This window comes from Chelonia mydas, chromosome 6 (genome assembly GCF_015237465.2).
Source record: "Chelonia mydas isolate rCheMyd1 chromosome 6, rCheMyd1.pri.v2, whole genome shotgun sequence".
Taxonomy (NCBI): Eukaryota; Metazoa; Chordata; order Testudines; family Cheloniidae; genus Chelonia; species Chelonia mydas.
In genome coordinates this window covers 75,933,941-75,953,960 of record NC_051246.2, presented here as the reverse complement: position 1 = coordinate 75,953,960, position 20,020 = coordinate 75,933,941, and the positions used below count along the sequence as shown (strand labels likewise).

The 20,020-nt window shown below is 40.1% G+C and overlaps 2 protein-coding genes across 3 annotated transcripts in view; one reads left to right on the top strand and one right to left on the bottom strand.

Annotated features, from left to right (window-relative positions):
* The window catches only part of RYR3 (ryanodine receptor 3), a 481,354-nt gene extending 462,023 nt beyond the window's left edge, over positions 1–19,331 (top strand). Inside the window, exons 100-105 of the mRNA XM_043549389.1 lie at positions 1,854–1,988; positions 8,089–8,245; positions 11,031–11,095; positions 11,206–11,306; positions 15,450–15,501; positions 18,389–19,331. Coding sequence (XP_043405324.1) covers positions 1,854–1,988; positions 8,089–8,245; positions 11,031–11,095; positions 11,206–11,306; positions 15,450–15,501; positions 18,389–18,484 — 606 coding nt within the window. The 3' untranslated portion in view covers positions 18,485–19,331. The remainder of the gene's footprint in view (positions 1–1,853; positions 1,989–8,088; positions 8,246–11,030; positions 11,096–11,205; positions 11,307–15,449; positions 15,502–18,388) is intronic.
* Positions 19,332–19,398: 67 nt separating this feature from the next.
* The window catches only part of AVEN (apoptosis and caspase activation inhibitor), a 174,785-nt gene continuing 174,163 nt past the window's right edge, over positions 19,399–20,020 (bottom strand). For both annotated transcript variants that reach the window (XM_043548087.1, XM_037900504.2), the window contains one exon: positions 19,399–19,904. In XM_043548087.1, the coding sequence (XP_043404022.1) occupies positions 19,786–19,904 (119 nt within the window). In that variant the 3' untranslated portion in view covers positions 19,399–19,785. The remainder of the gene's footprint in view (positions 19,905–20,020) is intronic.

Genomic DNA, 20,020 nt, shown 5'->3' with positions numbered 1-20,020 from the left:
CTAGTGTGTTACCTATTAATATTTTAATTCAGTGATTGATATATTTTCTCAGATTTCTATTAAGATGATATTTCTCAGAAACTCTGAGACTGTGTGTGCTGATGGAACAGCTTCAATTCAAGGTCGCAACTTTCAATAAACCTACCATGACTACCCTCCCTGACAAGCAAATGTTAGCACTGCTGAGATCATCACTGTTGGTTTCAGCACAGACATGAACAGATTTTTAAATAGAGCCATACATTTTAGAAATATGCCCAATGATCTGCATAAATTGCTCACTTAAAAAGCAACTAAAATGCTTGATTTTTTTTACTCATTTTAAATAGTAATATCAGTTCTACAGTGCTTTTTAAATATATATAAAAATCTTCCATAACACTATTATAAAACCACAACTCCAACGCCAATGCATAGGGCCCTACCAAATTCATGGTCCACTTTGATCAATTTCACGACCATAGGATTTCAAAAATCGTAAATTTCATGATTTCAGCTATTTAAATCTGAAATTTCATGGTGTTGTAATTGTAGGGGTCCTGACCCAAAAAGGAATTGTGTTTGGGGGGGGGGGGGTCCACAAGGTTATTGTAGGGGTGGTTGCAGTACTGCCACCCTTACTTCTGTGCTGCTGCTGGCGGCAGGGCGCTGTCTTCAGAGCTGGGCAGCTGGAAAGTGGCAGCTGCTGGCCCGGAGCCCAGCTCTGAAGGCAAAGGCAACGCAGAAGTAGGGACAGCATGGTAACGTATTGTCACCCTTACTTCTGCACTGCTGCTGGCAGGGCACCACCTTCAGAGCTGGATGCCCGGCGAACAGCCGCTGCTCTCTGGCCATCTAGCTCTGAAGGCAGCGCAGAAGTAAGGGTGGCAATATCGTGACCCGCCCACAAAAAATAACCTTGCAACCCCCCTGCAACTCCCTTTTGGGTCAGGACCCCCAATTTGAGAAATGCTGGTCTCCCCTGTCAAATCTATATAGTATAGGGTAAAAGCACACAAAAGACCAGATTTCACGGGGAGAGACAAGTTTTCACGGTCCGTGACGTGTTTTTCATGGCCGTGAATTTCGTAGGGCCCTACCAATGAGTAATATATTAGTGGTTCTTTATGTGCTGAATTTTCTTGCTCAAAAAGGATTTGATTTGCTTAAGAGTAAGAATTTTAAACGTGAAATGCTGCTGTTTTCGACAGCTCAGTAATGAAAGAGAGAAACTTACCTATTGTATCTCTTTGTCTCATTGGAATTTTAGAGCCGATGGCATCAATAACACAGCTTATTAGACAGAATATTGGCAACAATAATCCGTACTAAAATAGCAGGCAGTTCAAATAAGCCCATATCAGTTAATGCAATAAAGTACATTTCACACGGTTTGATATGTTCGCTGCATGTCCAGGTTCACAAATCAGCTGGCATTTCACCACTCTCCCAAATACTGAATGTACCACATTACTGATATGAAGTTGCTGTTAAGGATATATTTCAGAAAAATAACCATATAACAACATGTTTCCTAAAACCACTCTGCTGCTATTTTATCCACCAAAAAAGGCATCAAAGTATAAATTTAAGATGTATTTCACCCCATTATAGAATCTTGTGCCTCAGAAACTCTGTGTTGATCCAGACAACAGAGAGAGATTCCATGGATAAGAAAGCCATCATCTTTCATTCTTTTTGAAAAAGAAACAGCATAGCACTGTCGAGTTTCAATACTTTTGGGAACACAAAAGATCTCCTGGCTGACTAGTTCATCAGTAGTGCCCAAAAGAGACTGGAATCAATCATGCCCCTCCGTTTTGACTGAAACTCACGTTTCTTTCTTTCATTTCATTTATTTTGTTTGCATATAGCTTGTACTGACTGTAGGATTGTTGGCTGTAGTAGTCTACCTTTACACTGTTGTGGCATTCAACTTCTTCCGCAAGTTTTACAACAAAAGCGAAGATGAAGATGAGCCAGACATGAAATGTGATGACATGATGACAGTAAGTAAAATATCACTAGCACTTTTAAAACAGAAATGTCACCCTAGTTTTTAAACCTGATACTCAACATATCCCAAAAGCACTAGATGAAATTGAGGAGGAAAGCTTTTTCTATCATTAAGAACTTGGCACTTTGGGTCTGTTCAAGCTGCTTTGAGCCACTCTTAACAGTGCAAAGAATCTGGAAATTCACTCAGCATCCTCCGATGGTGTAAGGTCAAAATAGTAGATATGTGCATGGTATAGAAGTCATGAATGGGGCATCCTGACACTATGGAACTTGCTGCTGAAATTAACATCTGTGAACAGGTATATCTTAGAGTATCTGTGAAGCTGATTTTATCTGTGCTGAAGTGAAAAGAGATTCAATTAAGAAAAATCTACTCCATAAGTAGCAGTAAACTTAAATGTCCAGTCCAATGAAATATAGTTCTAGTTTCTTTAGACCCTAGCCAGTCCAGAAGGGGAGAAGAAAGAGAGCAATTGCATGAGGCTGAGAAGACTTTACTGTGAGTGATAAACAGCTAATACTCCAAGGCCCCTCCTCCTCTCCAACCCCAAAATATAAAAATTATTCATAGGAAATGCAAAAGTATCCCAGAAATATTTACTCTGGGGTGAAGTGCCTGTTGGCACTCTAATCTTCTTATTGTACAAAGAAACACCACAAAAGAACACAATAAAATTTTAATTTTATAATTCGAATGGCACAGGCTGAAACGAGAAGCGCTGGTCACAAAAGACCCAAAACCCGAAGTGCAGTATATACTGCATGCATGTATTTTTTCTTCTCCTGACCTCTGTATAAAATATTTAATGCAAGTCAGATAACTGAATAATGGAAAGAATGAACTCCGTCCCATCCAATATTGTTTTAATTGGTCCCTTTGTGGACTGAATACAAAGGTCTGACCTGAAATAAAACTCACTTACAAGATTCAAAAGTACATGAGCAGTTAGAATAATTAAAATATTTAGCAACATATTTTACATATTAAACAGTTCTGCCAAATGAACTAAAATGATTCTAAGTTAATATTTTTATCTATGGTCATAGCAGTATCTCCCAGCAGTAGTAAAAATGCATTAAAAATCCATTCATAGTTCTATATTGTGTTTTGTTCTGCAAGATCAGATTTATCACATTATTTACTTTCATTAAAGCATGTTTCATGTAGAACTAATATTGCTGCCTGCTGTGACTAAAGAACATAGCCAGGGCTTTTCAAATATATTTTTGACATATATTGTGTGGCTGAAGATAGTTAAAGGGTAATATAACTGTTTTATAGGAGAGAGTTCCCAGAAAGTCCCCTGGAATTAGACTATATACGTGCTTATTTTTATATGCCTAAATTATACTTTGAGCATCTAGATGTGTAATTTGATAATTGGGCCCACAGTGAACATTTTGGTAAAGTGTGAACTTCTGCATCTAGGACCAAATCCTGCAAGCTTTACTCAGGCAAATCTCCCATGGAAGTCAGAATTAGGGCCAGAGGTTGTACAGAATGTTAAATATATATATATTAAAACTGGCTTCTCGGTGCTGAAAATATCCAAGACTCAAGAGATTATCTGAACACAGTGTTTTGCAAACATTTCATACTCTGCTTTTTGCTCACAGTCCACCTCCTTTACTTTAATTGAGATTCTTGCTAAAATTTTCTAGATCCAATTAAAAGATAAAGCATACAGATAAAAACAGTGTACCCTAACTGCTCAGAAAACTTTTAGAAGGATTTTGAACTATTATTCATACAGTTGACAGAATACAACAAGTTTCATCTTCTAACATGAGGAAAAAGGCTGTAGACAAAATGGATCTAAAGAATAATGCACTGAAAATAGTCTTGTTTGTGGAACACTGAGTTGGAAAAAAATGAATGTGCATAACTGACTCTGATTCCATTCCAATCATTTTATTTTAGTGTGAACCTTCCCTAAATATGAAGTTTGAATGTGAATATCACGGTGTATTGTAACATCATTCTCTATGTATTATTCTTTGTACAACTTGGTCTCAGACTTTATTGAAATACAGAACATAAGTAATACTCAGAGTTTAAGCAGAAGACAAAATATATTCTTCAAGTGTACGTCAGTGTGACTACCCACTGTAGGTGCACATGCAGCCAAGCTTGGAATCTTCTGCATAGCCATGTCAAGTGCCTCCTCATGCTCCCACATGAGGGCATAGAGAGCAGAGTGGCCTCTGCCCTCCCTCAGTTTCCTCTTACCACCCATGGCAGAGAGACAGAACCTGGACTGTGTCTGATCCGCTCAGCCTTTTGGATAAGATTCCAAACCTTGGTGAAGAAATATTTTTCATTCCTAGTTTTATTTCTATATTATCTTAAAAAAACAACCACAAGAGAAGAGAGACAGGAGAATGCCCTGTACAGCAAGACAACGTAGCATGGCTGTTAAAATGGCAGACTCAAAACCTTGAGGATTTAAACCCTGCTCTTTGTGGAATGTTCCTGATAGGCAGACATAGCAGGGTGTCTCTTCTGCCTCGTGGAAGCTCATATCCCCAATAAATGCTCCATCTGCTGTTCCTTCTCCTCCCACACTTGGAAATCAAGGGACTTGAGGCTCAAACTGTATCTCTTGGAGCAATCTATAAAGGTAGCTTCAGACCCAAGGGAAGAAACAGTGTCCCATCTGAAATCAAGATGGCTCTCTTCTGCAAGTGCTCCAGCAACCAGGCATACCTCTGGTGACAGAGACAAGAAGAGACGAAAGAAAGCAGCCAAATCAACACCAGAATCAGGAGTCCCAGCACCAGTGGGTACCTCCTTGGTGCCGACCTCTTCACCATCAGCACTGGGACAGAGAGGAGCAGAACACTCCACATCCAAAATGTAGTGCTGCTGTGAGCACAGCTCCAAGCGGACATCGTGTCCACCCCAGAAGGAGGACTGTTTTCTGGGCAGAGAGCCCTCCCAAGGGAAGCTGGAATGACATCTTGGGGGATATCCTAACAGCACTCATTACTGGGGTTCCCTAAAACACTGGCAGTGGATAGGCCTTGCACAACCAGGACAATATCCATATGAGATGCCACCATGGCTCTATTGGCCGTATTGGGGCCCACCATCTTATCTGTCCTGCAGTCACAGCCTATCACTCCTCCACAAGAAGGAGGATATATTGGTCTCCATCAGCATCAATAGCAAAAGCCCCTCTCACTAGAAACAAAAGAGCAGCAGGGAAAACCAACAGAGAAGGCCAGGGAGTCACTTCTGCTTCCCTCTCCACCCAAGTAATCATCCTCCTCTCCTGAGAAGGCTATAACCCTGGTGCTGACACCGACTGTGGATGACTTTTGGACACTCCAAGAACTCTTATCCAAGGTATACACAATTCTAGACATCAAAACAACCATAATCCAGGAGAATACCCATGAACTATTTGACATCTTAAGTTCCATGGCACCCACAAGAATTGACTTACCTATCAACAAGGGCTTGAGGGACCCTGTGAAGGGTCTCTGGCACACCTCGACCTTGTTCACTCCAACCTCAAAGCAGGTAAAGAAGTGGTACCAAGTACCACCCAAGGGTTCAAGCAGTTCTGCGCATACCCTACACCAGAGTCACTCACATCAGTCATACAAGACAAAAGAGGTTCCATCAAAGAAATGCCAGAGGACAAGAATCTGAAAAAACTTGACTCTTTTCAGCAGGAATACATGCACTTCAGCCTCTGTGGAGTTCCATATCATGACTAATACATGATAATTGCATGCTTCTTCATGATGGTGTGGACCTGCCTTACATTATTAGGCCATATGCCCTATAGCCATATATGACACCATTTGATAGACTTCACCCAAGGCCTCTACAGCTTTGGCTTAGGTCAGTCTATTCCCCAGTGAAGCATCAAGGGAGCAAAACAGTTATCATTCCCTCTTGCATCCTTCGGGAACTGTCATGGTGGCTACACCCCAACCTCAAGAAAGGAGTAGCATTCAAGACCCTGTTGCCATCTGGAATGATAGTCATGGACCCTTCTGGAACAGGATGGGGTGCGCACTTTGACTATCTACAGATACAAGGGACATGGTCCCCAGAAGCCATGAGGCTACACATAGGTGTTTTAGACCTTCAGGCCATCAGACTGGCATATATGACGTTACTTCTGGTTCTGTGGCACATGATAGTACAGGTGCTTATAGACAACACAAAGAGGTGCTTGTTCATCCCCCTATGCAGGGAGACAATCAAACTGTGGAACTGGTGCTGCACCTTGATAGCCGTGCACCTGCTGGGAACCAGAAACAGCTAGGCAGATTTCCTGAGCAGGCAATCTGTCTTCAACCAGGCATGGCTACTGCTGGGGTCCATCACCAAAGGGACATTTCTCTAGTAGGAGGAAATCCAGTAATAGACCTATTTGCCCCTAGAGACAATGCAAAGTGCCTCAACTTTTGTGCCTGGGGTCCCTACTGCAGTGGACTGAAGAATTGCTATACCCTTTTCTACCAGTCCCATTACTCCCACAACATGATCACCAAAGCCAGAGAAACTAGTGCAGAGATCTTCAGCACCCTACTGGCCAAGACAAGGTATGGATGACAGACTTGCTACACATGTCAGCATAGCCCTTAATCAGGCTCCCAGACCTGTTGTCCCAGAACCAGGGACAAATATTTCATCCAGCCCCAACTTCTTTACAATGGACAGCCCAGATGTCAGCATGGAAAAGGACTACTCTGTACTTGTGCAGGACATCCTGGCACACAGCAGGAGGCAGTCCATGAGGCAGACTTACACCTCCAAGTGGAAGATATTTTTCATATGGGTGACCCAACATGGCCTTGTGCATGAGCAAGCCTCAGTACTTTGGATTCTAGATTACATGTTGCAATTGAAACAGTCATAACTCAATCAAAGTGCATCTGGCAGTGATGTCAGGGTACTGCTTTTGATCTTCTCACATCCAGTGGTAATGAAGTTCCTTAAGGGACCGATGCATGCTTACTTACTGGTAATGGAGCACACTCCAACATGGAATCTCAGCGTCTTCATCCTGAAGCTGCTGAAGCTCCCATTTGAGCCCCTCCCAAGACTCCTTCATTCACCACCTGATCCTTAAAATGTGTTTTACTCATGGCCATCATCTCAGCCAGAAGAGTGAGCAAGCTCAGGCCCTCATGGTGGAACCCTTGTGTACCTCATTTGCAAGGACAAAGTTATTCTGAAATGGGCAGGAAGTTCATCCTCAAAGTAGTGTTTTGAATTAAACCAAATGATCAATTTATCTGTGTTCTGCCCTAAGCCACATTCCATGCCTGGGGAAAAAGAAACTGCACACTCTGTACATATCCTGTGCTCTGCATTACTACATCAACAGGACTAAATCTTTCACACTGTCCCCCTGCCTGTTCATGATGATAGCTGGCCACTCTTCAGGCTATGCTATTTCATTTCAAAGGCTGTCTAAGTGGATACTATCAAGGGTCACTTGATGAGGCTAAAACAGCATCCCCTTCTTGTTCCCAAAACATGCCAACAGCCAGAATCTGCAAGGCTGCTATTTGATGCAATCTGCTTATGTTTCTAAGCACTATGCACTGGACTTGGCTGTTACATTCAATGCTAGATTAGGGAAAGCAGTATTCCAATCTCTGTTTGACTGACACAACTGGTACACCTCACTGTCACCATCCTGAAGAGGATACTGCTTGCCAGTCGCCTACAGTGGGATCCACTGTGAAACATGCTCGAAGAAGACGGAACAGTTACTTACTCTACAGTAACTGTTGTTCTTCAAGATGTTGTAGTCTGTGTGGATCCCATAACTTACCCTCCATCCCTACTTTCAGAGTCCCCAGCTAACATGGGCTCAACTTGCCAGGGAACTGAGGGAGAGTCAAGACCATTCTGCCCTTTATGCCCTGGCATGGGAGCACAAGGAGGCACAGTGACCCCAATGGACACTACTGTGCAAAAGATTCTGAGCTCACACATATGAGCGTGTACGGCTATCTAAAGAACCACAGTTACCATAGGGTAAATAACCATTCTTTATTCAATGCCAGCCATTTTAAATATTCTGTTTTTTGACCGATGTAACTTTCCCTTCTTTCTAGTGTTACCTGTTCCACATGTATGTGGGTGTCAGAGCTGGTGGTGGCATTGGGGATGAAATTGAAGACCCTGCTGGGGACCCTTATGAAATGTATCGAATTGTCTTTGACATTACGTTTTTCTTCTTCGTCATTGTCATCCTACTGGCTATCATTCAAGGTATTTCCACTTACAACAGTAAGAAGCCTTGGAGTCTAGTGAGCCTGTTTACTTCTGCAGTGCATGTCAACCACTCATTGACTAAGATGGTTTAAGCAATATTGCTACATTCTCCATAGCAATTCATAAAACAATTCATTCTGGAAGTAGTAATTGTATAATTTACTCATAAAATATATACATTGTCCCAAGCACCAGACAAGACACCAGGAATGTGGTTTAACTAGATTGCAACTTTAAGTAACACATCTGGGTACGGTACGGCAGTAACTTATCCAGTGCAGGTCATCCTTGCTTCCATAACCTGTGCTACTTTGAGGGGATGCTCTCAAGTCCCCCAGCTTTCTGTTAACCTGGTCACAGAACCATTGCTGGGATACCACTGTTCTCCCTTTTGTACAAGGGCTAGGGGGGTGAGAAAGAAGGGGCTGTCTCCTCACTGTACCAAACATTAGGATCCCAACCCCCTTCCCTGCCTTTTTAGGAGATGCCTTTTCCTAATCTGCTTCTAATTCTGGTTTATCAGGGAACCAGATCTCCAACTGAGCCATTAACTGCACTTCACACTTGCTACTGTGACCTTCTGAATTTTAAAACCTAACCTACACACCTGATCCCTGGGCTGCTGAAAGGTGAAAAGGCCCAATCTGACAGGAAAATTCCTTCTGTGCCCAAAATTGGGACTGGCATTATGCCCACCGTAAACACACGGTAAAATGGTAGGGAAGAAGATTTTGCTCAGGGCACAGAATGGCACCTCAGGTAGGGGGAAGAGTTAATAAGCCATCCATTGAACTAATAGGCTTACACTGAACACAAGAAAACCTGCTCCTCAACCTGATGAGGATGGGGTAAAAAAAAAGGCGGGCAGGGGGGAAGGTTGGAGAAAAATCCTTAAAGAAATCAAGGCTTTTCTTTCACCTATTGGCCCAGCAAAGCCTTCCACCTGCACCCTAGGTATATGTATATATCACAGTTCTGGGCTTCAGAGTAGCAGCCGTGTTAGTCTGTATCCACAAAAAGAACAGGAGCACTTGTGGGACCTTAGAGACTAACAAATTTATTAGAGCATAAGCTTTCGTGGGCTACAGCCCACTTCATCAGATGCATAGAATGGACTAATGCACCCCCTGTCCCTCATGGTCTGCTCAAGAAATGCCCTCTCTGGTCTCAGGCCTCTAGTCGTCACTGCTCTCTTCGCAGAGACCTGCCTCCCTCTCCCACCTGACAAGGGGTGTAGGCTTGTTGCCCCCTTTCACAGTCAATCCCAGCAAAGAGTCTGGCTTCTGCACTTGGTTTTCACACCCAAGGGCTACCGCTAGTGTATGCTGGCTTGTTGCGAGATTGTTTACTATACGAATAGTTGCAGTTTGAAATTATTAGGGGTAATGGCATACTCACTCTCCATGCACTAAGGATGCTGGTCGGGTACCCTAGGTATGACAAACACAGATCTACCTTGAGACTATTCTACTTAATATTATGAATGTTATCTGTATGTTTGAGCCAGTCCTTGAAAGCATGAAACCTTCAAAATGCTGAGATGGGCCAGACAATATGGTCCCATAGAATATTCATAGACCTTTACGTTTTATATGCATTTGTGTGTTCCTGGCTCATTGGGTGGATTCTGGAATTACTTGGGGGTGAGGAATGCAAAATCCCAAGACTGGTTGTGCAGAAGCCCAGCCTTTGAAACTTTACCTGAGGAAGAAAGGGGCAGCAACTGGTTTTACCTGTTTCAGGAGGCCTGGGATTTGTTTGAGTATAAAGGCTGAGTTTGAACTTACTGATGGAGGGGTCCTTGGGCTACAAACTGCCCTGATCTGACACTCAAGAGAGGCAAACTCTTAGAGAAGGGTTTGAAAGACTTTGGTACCTATCAATCAGCGACTCTCACAAGAACTGATTTGGGGGCCAGAGCGGGTGTGCTGGTAAGCTTAAATATGCCTTTAGGTCCCTCTGTTGTTCTCTCTATAAGACTTTTATCCTAAAATAAATGTACTCTGCTTTAAAAGAGCTGTTTGGTTACTTGTAATCGCTGGCCTACACTGTTCATAGCCTTTGAGAAAAAGCAAAGCAAAGCACAGGGGCTGGACTTTTATGTCAGTCCTACTGGTGCGTTACAGGGAGTTGGAAGGCCAGACCCCTGGTCAGGAGAGGAGACAAAGTCCCTGCCCAGAGATAAGTGATGGCATTCCTTGAGCAGCTTACCACAGAACTGACAATATAAAGGTTTACATTTCAATTACGAAGTCCTCCAGCAAGTGCAATGCAAATAATGTTATATCCAAGGGGTCAGCAACCTTTCAGAAGTGGTGTGCTGAGTCTTCATTTATTCACTGTAATTTAAGGTTTTGCGTTCCAGTAATACATGTTAACGTTTTTAGAAGGTCTTTTTCTATAAGTCTATAATATATAACTAAACTATTGTTGTATGTAAAGTAAATAAGGTTTTTTAAATGTTTAAGAAGCTTCATTTAAAATTAAATTAAAATGCAGAGCCCCCCGCACTGGTAGCCAGGACCTGGGCAGTGTGAGTGCCACTGAAAATCAGCTCGCATGCCACCTTTGGCACGCGTGCTCTAGGTTGCCTACCCCTGTAATGTGCTAGCTGCGCAACTTGGATTGTGCTACCTACAGGCACCACCATGCTAAGGCAACTGGAGTCTATGCTATCTGGTGTGCTGTCCTTTTGATGAAGCCTAAAACAGCTACTTCTCCCCCATTGTAAAATTAATACTGATAGGTTTTACACATTACATCTTTCCATTTAAAACAACAGGTCTGATTATTGATGCCTTTGGTGAATTAAGAGATCAGCAAGAACAAGTGAGAGAAGATATGGAGGTAGAGCAACCATATTACATTCTGTACTGCTTCATATTATATCTTAACTAACTGATAAGAACCTAGATTAATGTGTTAAGAATGTGCTAATATCTTAATTTTCTTTCTAGACCAAATGTTTCATTTGTGGAATTGGTAATGACTATTTTGACACGACCCCACATGGTTTTGAAATGCATACTTTACAAGAGCACAACTTGGCAAACTATCTGTGAGTATATTTTTGTTACTGTTTATTCCCAGTGTCATGTTAGTTGAAGATCACCCTATGGAGGCTTTAGTACAGGAATAATATGCTTGAAATGCATGTATCTGAACAGCCCTGCTGTTGGGGCCCACACAATTTAAGCACATCTCAGAGAAGAAAGAACAAACATTTGATGCTGTCTGGCTCTTCCCCTCCCACTTTTTAAAAAACAAACAAACAGTGCGACCCACTTTAAAATAAGTCTTCTCACTGAGTGTTAGTAAAAGGTAGAGGCACATTAGCAAGAATGGGGCTACTGTTCAGCCAAGGAGGAGTCTGCACCGCTATGATTTTTGGTCCATTAAGTTAGGCAGTGCTGGTTCCATTCTGAAGCAGATAAATACATGATACAGCACCAAAAGGGAGATCTTTTAATTTAGAGTTTCATATACAAGCAACAGTAGCTATTTATTGAAAAGAAATAGACAGGAAATAGATTAACTATCGGTCTGATCCTGCAGTTCTGCATTGAAATTGCCTTTGCTGATTCTCTGTTAAGCAGAGTAAATAGCCTCACAAAGAACTGCAATTTCCAATTTAGTTTAGCCAATGCATGCAGTTTAAGCTACTAGGGCCCAAATGTCCAAAGAGAGGCTTATAAGTGACTGGTCCCAACTGCCCACATTAGCAAATACTCACAGAGAAGACAAGTTAAGAGGGGGGAAAAATGTGTCAACAGCAAGAGAGGACCTGAATGGCATGAGATGGCAGTCCTTGGTTCTGGCTTTGACACGTGGCACCCAATCGTAGAGTGTACATGCCACCAAGAGCCTAAAGTGCATTGGAATATTCTGGGTACTCACATGGCAGCAGAGTGTGTGTATTAGGAGAACTTGCCTTAAGAATAAATAACCTTATTTCCTTGGTTGGACAAACTCCCGCTGACTTCAGTAGTTTTACCAATGTACAAATTGCAGACTTGGGCCCTCTTGCTTGCACTAGATCACTGGATTTGACATAAGCATTGCTTAATGGTTTCTGGTTTATAGTAAACTACGTTTTTCATTTCCGTAACAGTATAAAGAGGCTAATGAATCTCCCTTCATACAAATAAACAAGGACTTGTTTGTATTCTGGTTTTATGCAGATAGTAAGGCCTGGTCTGCATTAAAAGTTAGGTCGAACCAGCTATGTCTCTCAGGGGTGTGAAAAATCCACACCTCTCAGCAATGTAGTTAAGCTGATCTAACCCATGGTGTAAACAGCACTAGGTTGATGTAAGAATTCTTTCATTTACCTAGCTACCACCTCGCAGGGAGGTAGTGCTTACACTGAAGTGTTACAGCTATGCGCCTGTAGCATTTCAAGTATAGACAAGACTTAAATCTCAGTAAGAAAATGGGCCATATACCACCTTCCCAACCCCCAAAAAACCAACAGATTTTACAGGCCCAGAGAAAAGAGAGCAAAGCAGATCTTGAAATCAACTCATCTAATTCGGGTTTTGGTGGTGGTGGCTGGTTTTTTGTCACTTGTGATCAGAATAACTAAACATCAGCAACTCTTAAGGTGGGAGAATATGGCTTTGGCACAGTTTTCACACAGAACAGAATTGCTAAATTACAGGATAACTGTCCTCTATTTAATTTCCATACTATGGTAGATCACAGGGTATTCTTCTGCCCACTTTCAGAGGGAGCTGTATATCACCTCTTTTCTTTGTCCATTAGCATGGAAATTAGATGCAACTTTTGCACTGTTTCTTTGTATCATTATAAATATAAAATGTCAAGAAAATCGGTTTGCCGCTAAAATATTTTCTCAAGGAGTACAATGATTATATTAATACACACATTGTAACTGATTCATGACCAAGTTTACATCTTACAGTATGCCTGGGAGTCTCATGTACATGGCCAATATATTTGTTCACAGCATAAAAGTAAAGCATGAAGTGCCTGCTTTGGAACAGCACAAGGCTACAGTAGAAAGATGAAGGGAAATACCTGATTTATGAACTGTGGGTGTTTATTTCAAAATCACTTGTGAAAATATATGTACAAAAAGAACAAAAACACCACTATGTGATTTGACACAGTCAAGCTGTGTTAGCTAGCTGTGATAAGGAATAGTCCCAGAGAACTGTTTGAGACCAATTCATAGTTAAGGCGTTCAGAATATAAAGCCAAATCATTTTGAAGAATGGAAGGCTTATGATCAGCTTTCAGATATTCTTGGTGTAGAGAGAGGCTAAACTGCTGGATAAGTTTCTTGTTAGGTATAGCTTGATAGGGATATGATAGCTGGTGTAAAAAATCTTTTCCAGGACAGCATCAGAAACACCAGACCTTTGAAAGGATATTTTCATGAACATTAAACTTGTTGGCAGTACCCCAAAGCCACCTATTTCTGAAAATGACTGGGTTTCCAATCATAACATCAAAGTTAGAATAGGCACTAACATAAGTCAGAGTGCTAGTACAATTTCCTTCTAATAATCCATAGAGTTTAAAATGCACAAGTGAGTCTTAATTGTTGTTCCAAGATGTTTGAAACCATCAGTTCTGTGATTGGTGTTATAATAAATATGTAACTACACTAAAGCGAAGGTTCCTGTGAAGACACTGGTTTTTCATCTCTTGGTGAAGCAGATACTTTAGGGGGAGGTACTGTCATGAGTTGAAAAAAGAAATGCTATTCCCATGCTGTTTTATTACTAGGTATTAATGACGCTAGAGTCATTATGGGGATGCTTGTATTCTTTCTGTATAGCTTGACTTTTTATTAAGTCTGATGATCTTTTGGTATCAGGAGGGTACGTCCAGTCATTTAAACATTCTTGGAGAAAACAAGGCTGGGATTTTCAGTGGGAGTTAGGTGTCTAAGCCTAACTTCCCTATGATGCTTTTAAACTCCCAGCCCAAAAGGGCTAGAATATCCCTGTGAGGCTATGCTGGGTGATGTCTAGGGAAAAATTATGCAGCTCTTGAATTCCCACCCCCCCCCATGTGTATGAGCCCTAGAGGCTACTCTAGCCCATACTCTGCATTAATTCCTTTCACAGTGAGCCTCAGTACCTAGCAAGTTACTCAAACTAGACACAGAATTTCCTCAATAGTGTTTGACTGTATGCTAAGATACAAATTATAAAACCAGTGTTGCTATAGGGCTTGTCTTCAGTGCAGTGTTAGTTCCAGTCACCTACACTCAAGTTAACTCCTTTTGAGTTAGCTTAGTTCAAGTGAGAGCAATCACACTGCAAAACACTCAAACTGTATAGAGTGACTTGATTAGCAACACTAAGTAGCTGAGTCCCTACTGCATTACTAGCTTGAGTGTAAAGCACCCCCCAATCTTCAATAGACAGCCCCCTCCTAGGCCAGCTAGCTCAAGTTTAAAGTACTACTTAAATCAAGCTAGATATTTTTATATGTGCACAGAAGTCAGGGTAGGTGCAAGTTATACAACTGCTGTGAAGAAATGCCGAAAGTAAATTCAAGCCACACAAGGAAATTCATAGATTACAAGGCCAGAAGAAACCATTGCGATCATCTAGTCTGACCTCTTGTATAACACAGGCCACAGAAATTCCCCAAGCATAACATCCAATCTTGATTTAACAATTTATCAATGATGGACAATCCTCCACAACCTTTAGTAAATTGTTCCAATGGTTAATTACTCTCACTGTTACACTTACACCTCATTTCCAGTCTGATTTTGTCTAGCTTCAACGTCCACCCATTGGAGTATGTTGTACCTTTCTTTGCTAGACTGAAGAACCCATTATTAAATATATCTTTCCTTTCCTATGTAGATACTTATAGACTGTAATCAAATCACCCCTTAACTTTCTCTTTGCTAATAATAAAATGAGATAAGATAGGTTACCTTTGATACTGATAACTGGGATTTCACATCCAGTGTCTGTATTAATAGTATCATAGGAACTAAAAACTGCAGAGGGGAGGGAACTCAGAGGACAGAATCTGGCCCTGAAAGAAAGCTTCTAACTTTATAACATGTTCACAACTAACCTCAATGCTATTTTGTTAGTTTTGTTAGCTAATGTGGAGTTTGCCTTACACCTCATCTCCGTTTGTCAGGAAATATAAAATGCCGTGTTAGATTTTGCACATTAACAAATACTTCTTGTGCTTGTTTCAGCTTCTTTCTAATGTATCTCATTAATAAGGATGAAACTGAGCACACTGGTCAGGTGAGTATGAAGTAGAATTTTCAGAGCAGGCTAAAATGAAGCATAAATTCATATTTTCATCTTCAAGGTCTGAGTATGAAACTTCAGTCTTGACATCACCACGCTACTAAGCTAACCCTTCCCACACACCAAACTACTAGCATTGGGAGGCTACCATCGGTAGGGGATGCAGAGTTAAGGTTGTGGTCTGTGGTAAGGTGTGGGGCTGGCAGAGCAGAGGGTACATACTTTTAAATATACGTTTTGTATCTGTGTTTGCGTGTCAAGTAGCAAATAACAACCCTGTTTCACAATGTAGTTTTTGTATGTTAATTTAATTTGTAAAAATAAGCCATTATAAAACCTTAGACCCATAGAATTGTTTCCTCTTTTTAAAAAATGCATTGTTCTGAAATTGGTTCTAGTTATTTTCAAATGTGCAACTGATTCATGTTTAATTGTCCAAGTTGGGAGAAAATACAAAGAAGAAAAAAGACCATCAGATTTTTAAAATTTGTATAATTAAAGATACTAATATGAGGATATTTATTCAAAAAATGTTTGACAGGTTCAAAATTAATGGGACACAAATATTTTAACTTTCTCTTTAAGGATTTTTTTTTTAAGTTTAAACAAATATAAGTACAATTTAAAATAAAACTTTTAATTAGGAAGGCTTAATTTGCAGTACAATAGTTGTTAAATGCATATTTTATATTGGATGTGTCCAAGATTTTCTAAAAGAATATTTATGTACATTTAAAATGATGAAGTTTCAGAACAAAGAAAAGTCCACTGGTAGCTAAACTGATTTACAGTTTATCTAGTTGTATTAGTATGAAGCCTCAGTACACGTTTAATTGGCTTAGCTTGATTTTGTAACTTACCCTATGAGCTAAAAACAGTTTGTGCCTGTACATGGGGGTTTGCACTGGGATAATGAAATTGATTTAATGACATTGGTGTAACATTTCATAGACCATGACTGAGGGCTTGTCTACACGACCGCTTAAGTCAATGTAACTTATGTCGCACTACATCGACTGAAAGCAGTGTCCACAGATTCCGCCTCTCATTGAGGCGGCGTCAGACATGTTACAGCAGAGTAGGTGCAGCTGTGAACAATGTAGCACAGTAGTGTAGACGAGCCCTAAGAGACACTTCTCTCACTATGCCCTGAAAATTTACTTCTGGGTATTTACGTACAGAAAGCTGCACAGTTAAACTTTATAAACTTATTGTTGAAACCTGCGTTAAAGGTTGTATGATGTCCTCTGCCATCAATAGTAATATGTGTACATTGTAAGGACAAAAAGAAAAGGAGTACTTGTGGCACCTTAGAGACTAACCAATTTATTTGAGCATAAACTTTCGTGAGCTACAGCTCACTTCATCGGATGCATACTGTGGAAAATACAGAAGATGTTTTTATACACACAGACCATGAAAAAATGGGTGTTTATCACTACAAAAGGTTTTCTCTCCCCCCACCCCACTCTCCTGCTGGTAATAGCTTATCTAAAGTGATCACTCTCCTTACAATGTGTATGATAATCAAGGTGGGCCATTTCCAGCGCAAATCCAGGGTTTAACAAGAACGTCTGAGGAACAGTGGGGGGTGGGAAAGGAATAAACAAGGAGAAATAGTTTATAATGAATCAACCATTCCCAGTCTCTATTCAAGCCTAAGTTAATTGTATCCAATTTGCAAATTAATTCCAATTCAGCAGTCTCTTGTTGGAGTCTGTTTTTGAAGTTTTTTTGTTGAAGGATAGTCACTTTGAGATCAGAAATCGAGCGACCAGAGAGATTGAAGTGTTCTCCGACTGGCTTATGAATGTTATAATTCTTGACATCTGATTTGTGTCCATTTATTCTTTTACATAGAGACTGTCCAGTTTGCCCAATGTACATGGCAGAGGATACAATTAACTTAGGCTTAAATAGAAACTGGGAATGGTTGATTCATTATAAAAAGTAACCTATTTCTCCTTGTTTATTCCTCCCCCCCCACTGTTCCTCAGACGTTAGTGCCAGCAATGCCCCTCTGCCATGTACATTGGGCAAACTGGACAGTCTCTACATAAAAGAATAAATGAACACAAATCAGATGTCAAGAATTATAACATTCATAAACCAGTCGGAGAACACTTCAATCTCTCTGGTTGCTCGATTTCTGATCTCAAAGTGACTATCCTTCAACAAAAAAACTTCAAAAACAGACTCCAACAAGAGACTGCTGAATTGGAATTAATTTGCAAATTGGATACAATTAACTTAGGCTTGAATAGAGACTGGGAATGGTTGATTCATTATAAAAAGTAACCTATTTCTCCTTGTTTATTCCTTTTCCCCCCCACTGTTCCTCAGACGTTCTTGTTAAACCCTGGATTTGTGCTGGAAATGGCCCACCTTGATTATCATACACATTGTAAGGAGAGTGATCACTTTAGATAAGCTATTACCAACAGGAGAGTGGGGTGGGGGGGGGGAGAAAACCTGGATTTGTGCTGGAAATGGCCCACCTTGATTATCATACACCTTGTAAGGAGAGTGATCACTTTAGATAAGCTATTACCAGCAGTAGAGTGGGGTGGGGGGAGAGAAAACCTTTTGTAGTGATAAACACCCATTTTTTCATGGTCTGTGTGTATAAAAACATCTTCTGTATTTTCCACAGTATGCATCCGATGAAGTGAGCTGTAGCTCACGAAAGCTTATGCTCAAATAAATTGGTTAGTCTCTAAGGTGCCATAAGTACTCCTTTTCTTTTTGCGAATACAGACTAACACGGCTGTTACTCTGAAACCTGTCATTGTAAGGACGGTACTAATTATGGTTATTTTGTATAAAGCAATAACTGAAAATAAACATATGTTAAAACACCTTTTTTCTCCTACTGTTTCAGGAATCATTTGTATGGAAAATGTACCAAGAAAGATGCTGGGATTTCTTCCCAGCTGGAGATTGCTTCCGTAAACAATATGAGGATCAACTTGGATAAACTTATCATGAAAGAAGCTAATATGTTAATGAAATGTAAAACCCAGTAAAAATTAAAAACTTACCTTTTATAGTGTAATTCAAAGGTCACATTTGTTTACCATCTCTTTACTGTGAACTTGTTTAAAACCATCCACTTAGGATTTTTGTGCCTAGCAGATAAGACAAGGGCCTTATAGTCTGGATTTCAATTTTCCTTTTGGAAAAAAAAGGGGGGGGGGAGGGGAAATCTATACATTGAAGACTTAGTTACCTTAAACTTTCCAATTCAAACAGAGACTGAAATTGTAACTGTTTTTGACCCAATGTTTGGTGGTATAGTTGAAAGGGCTAAAAGAGACATCATTTCTTAAATGCACAATATCTGAATCTTAAGCACTTGAATGTCAGGTGACTATGACTCACATTGTGAAATTAAACATTTTAACTGCAGTCTAATTTTTCCCTTGGTATTTGCTAGTGAATGTATCAAGATACAGCTTGAAAAGCTTTAAGCAGTCAAAGAAAAATTTTCAAACACTTTATCGACCTTGAAATATCGATTAAGTGCCTTAAAACCTCTGTAGACATAGCTATGCAAGGTTTTTATTTATGTTAGTGTTTTAGATTGACAGTTCTATTAATTAGTTGTGTTGCTTTTCCATCGTACTGTATGAAATTGCACTTGAAGGTTATTCATATACTTCTTTCAATAACAGCTGGTAAGATGCTGCTGTTAAAAGGCCAAAATTAAATAATGCTTTACGGTCATCTGTAAGTAGTGAAGTTGCTACCTTTATGCATTTTTCTTCAAATAAAATTAAATGCCCGCTGCAATAACCAAATAAATAGTAATTGGGTTGTCTTTGCCTTGTTTTTGGCTGATTACATAATAGAAAGCTGATACAACACAGGATGCACAGTTAAACACACAACTATATTTACTAACACTATTTTATTTTTGGAACTACAGATAGCAAGTAGAAGTAGAAACAAATGCTCTGTCAGTGTGTATTATTTTGCATCTTACATTATAAGCACAGGTTTTTGAAAAAATCCTAATTTCATTACAAGATCCTTCTTAATGAACACAATTGTAACTTTAGACCTTTTTGTTTAGAGAACACTTAGATAACATTCATTTAGAATTTATCCAAATGTGTTATTTCAGATATTGGCTGAAATAAAAGTATGCATTCAGTATATTAAATCACTGAGATGAAGCAGCTAGTTCAGTGAATTCTTGTAGACTGATATTTTGTACTTAACTTCTGCCATGTTCATTTATTTTTCAATTACTTGCATGACAATGAAATGTGGGCTTTAGGAGATCATACTATCCAACCAATCTTCAAGCTCTTCCTCAGTAACGTTTTTAGATGTAGTTTTCTGCTGTTCAGATGCTGAACTCATTTCTTCAGTCACATCTAACTCGAGCGGAACTAGTAAAATAAATACAGGAAACAATTCGATGTAAAGTTTATCTTTGCACTATGGAAACTTTTGAGATATGACAAAGTTAGCATTTTGCTTTTCAGTGCCTGACTGGATAAAAAAG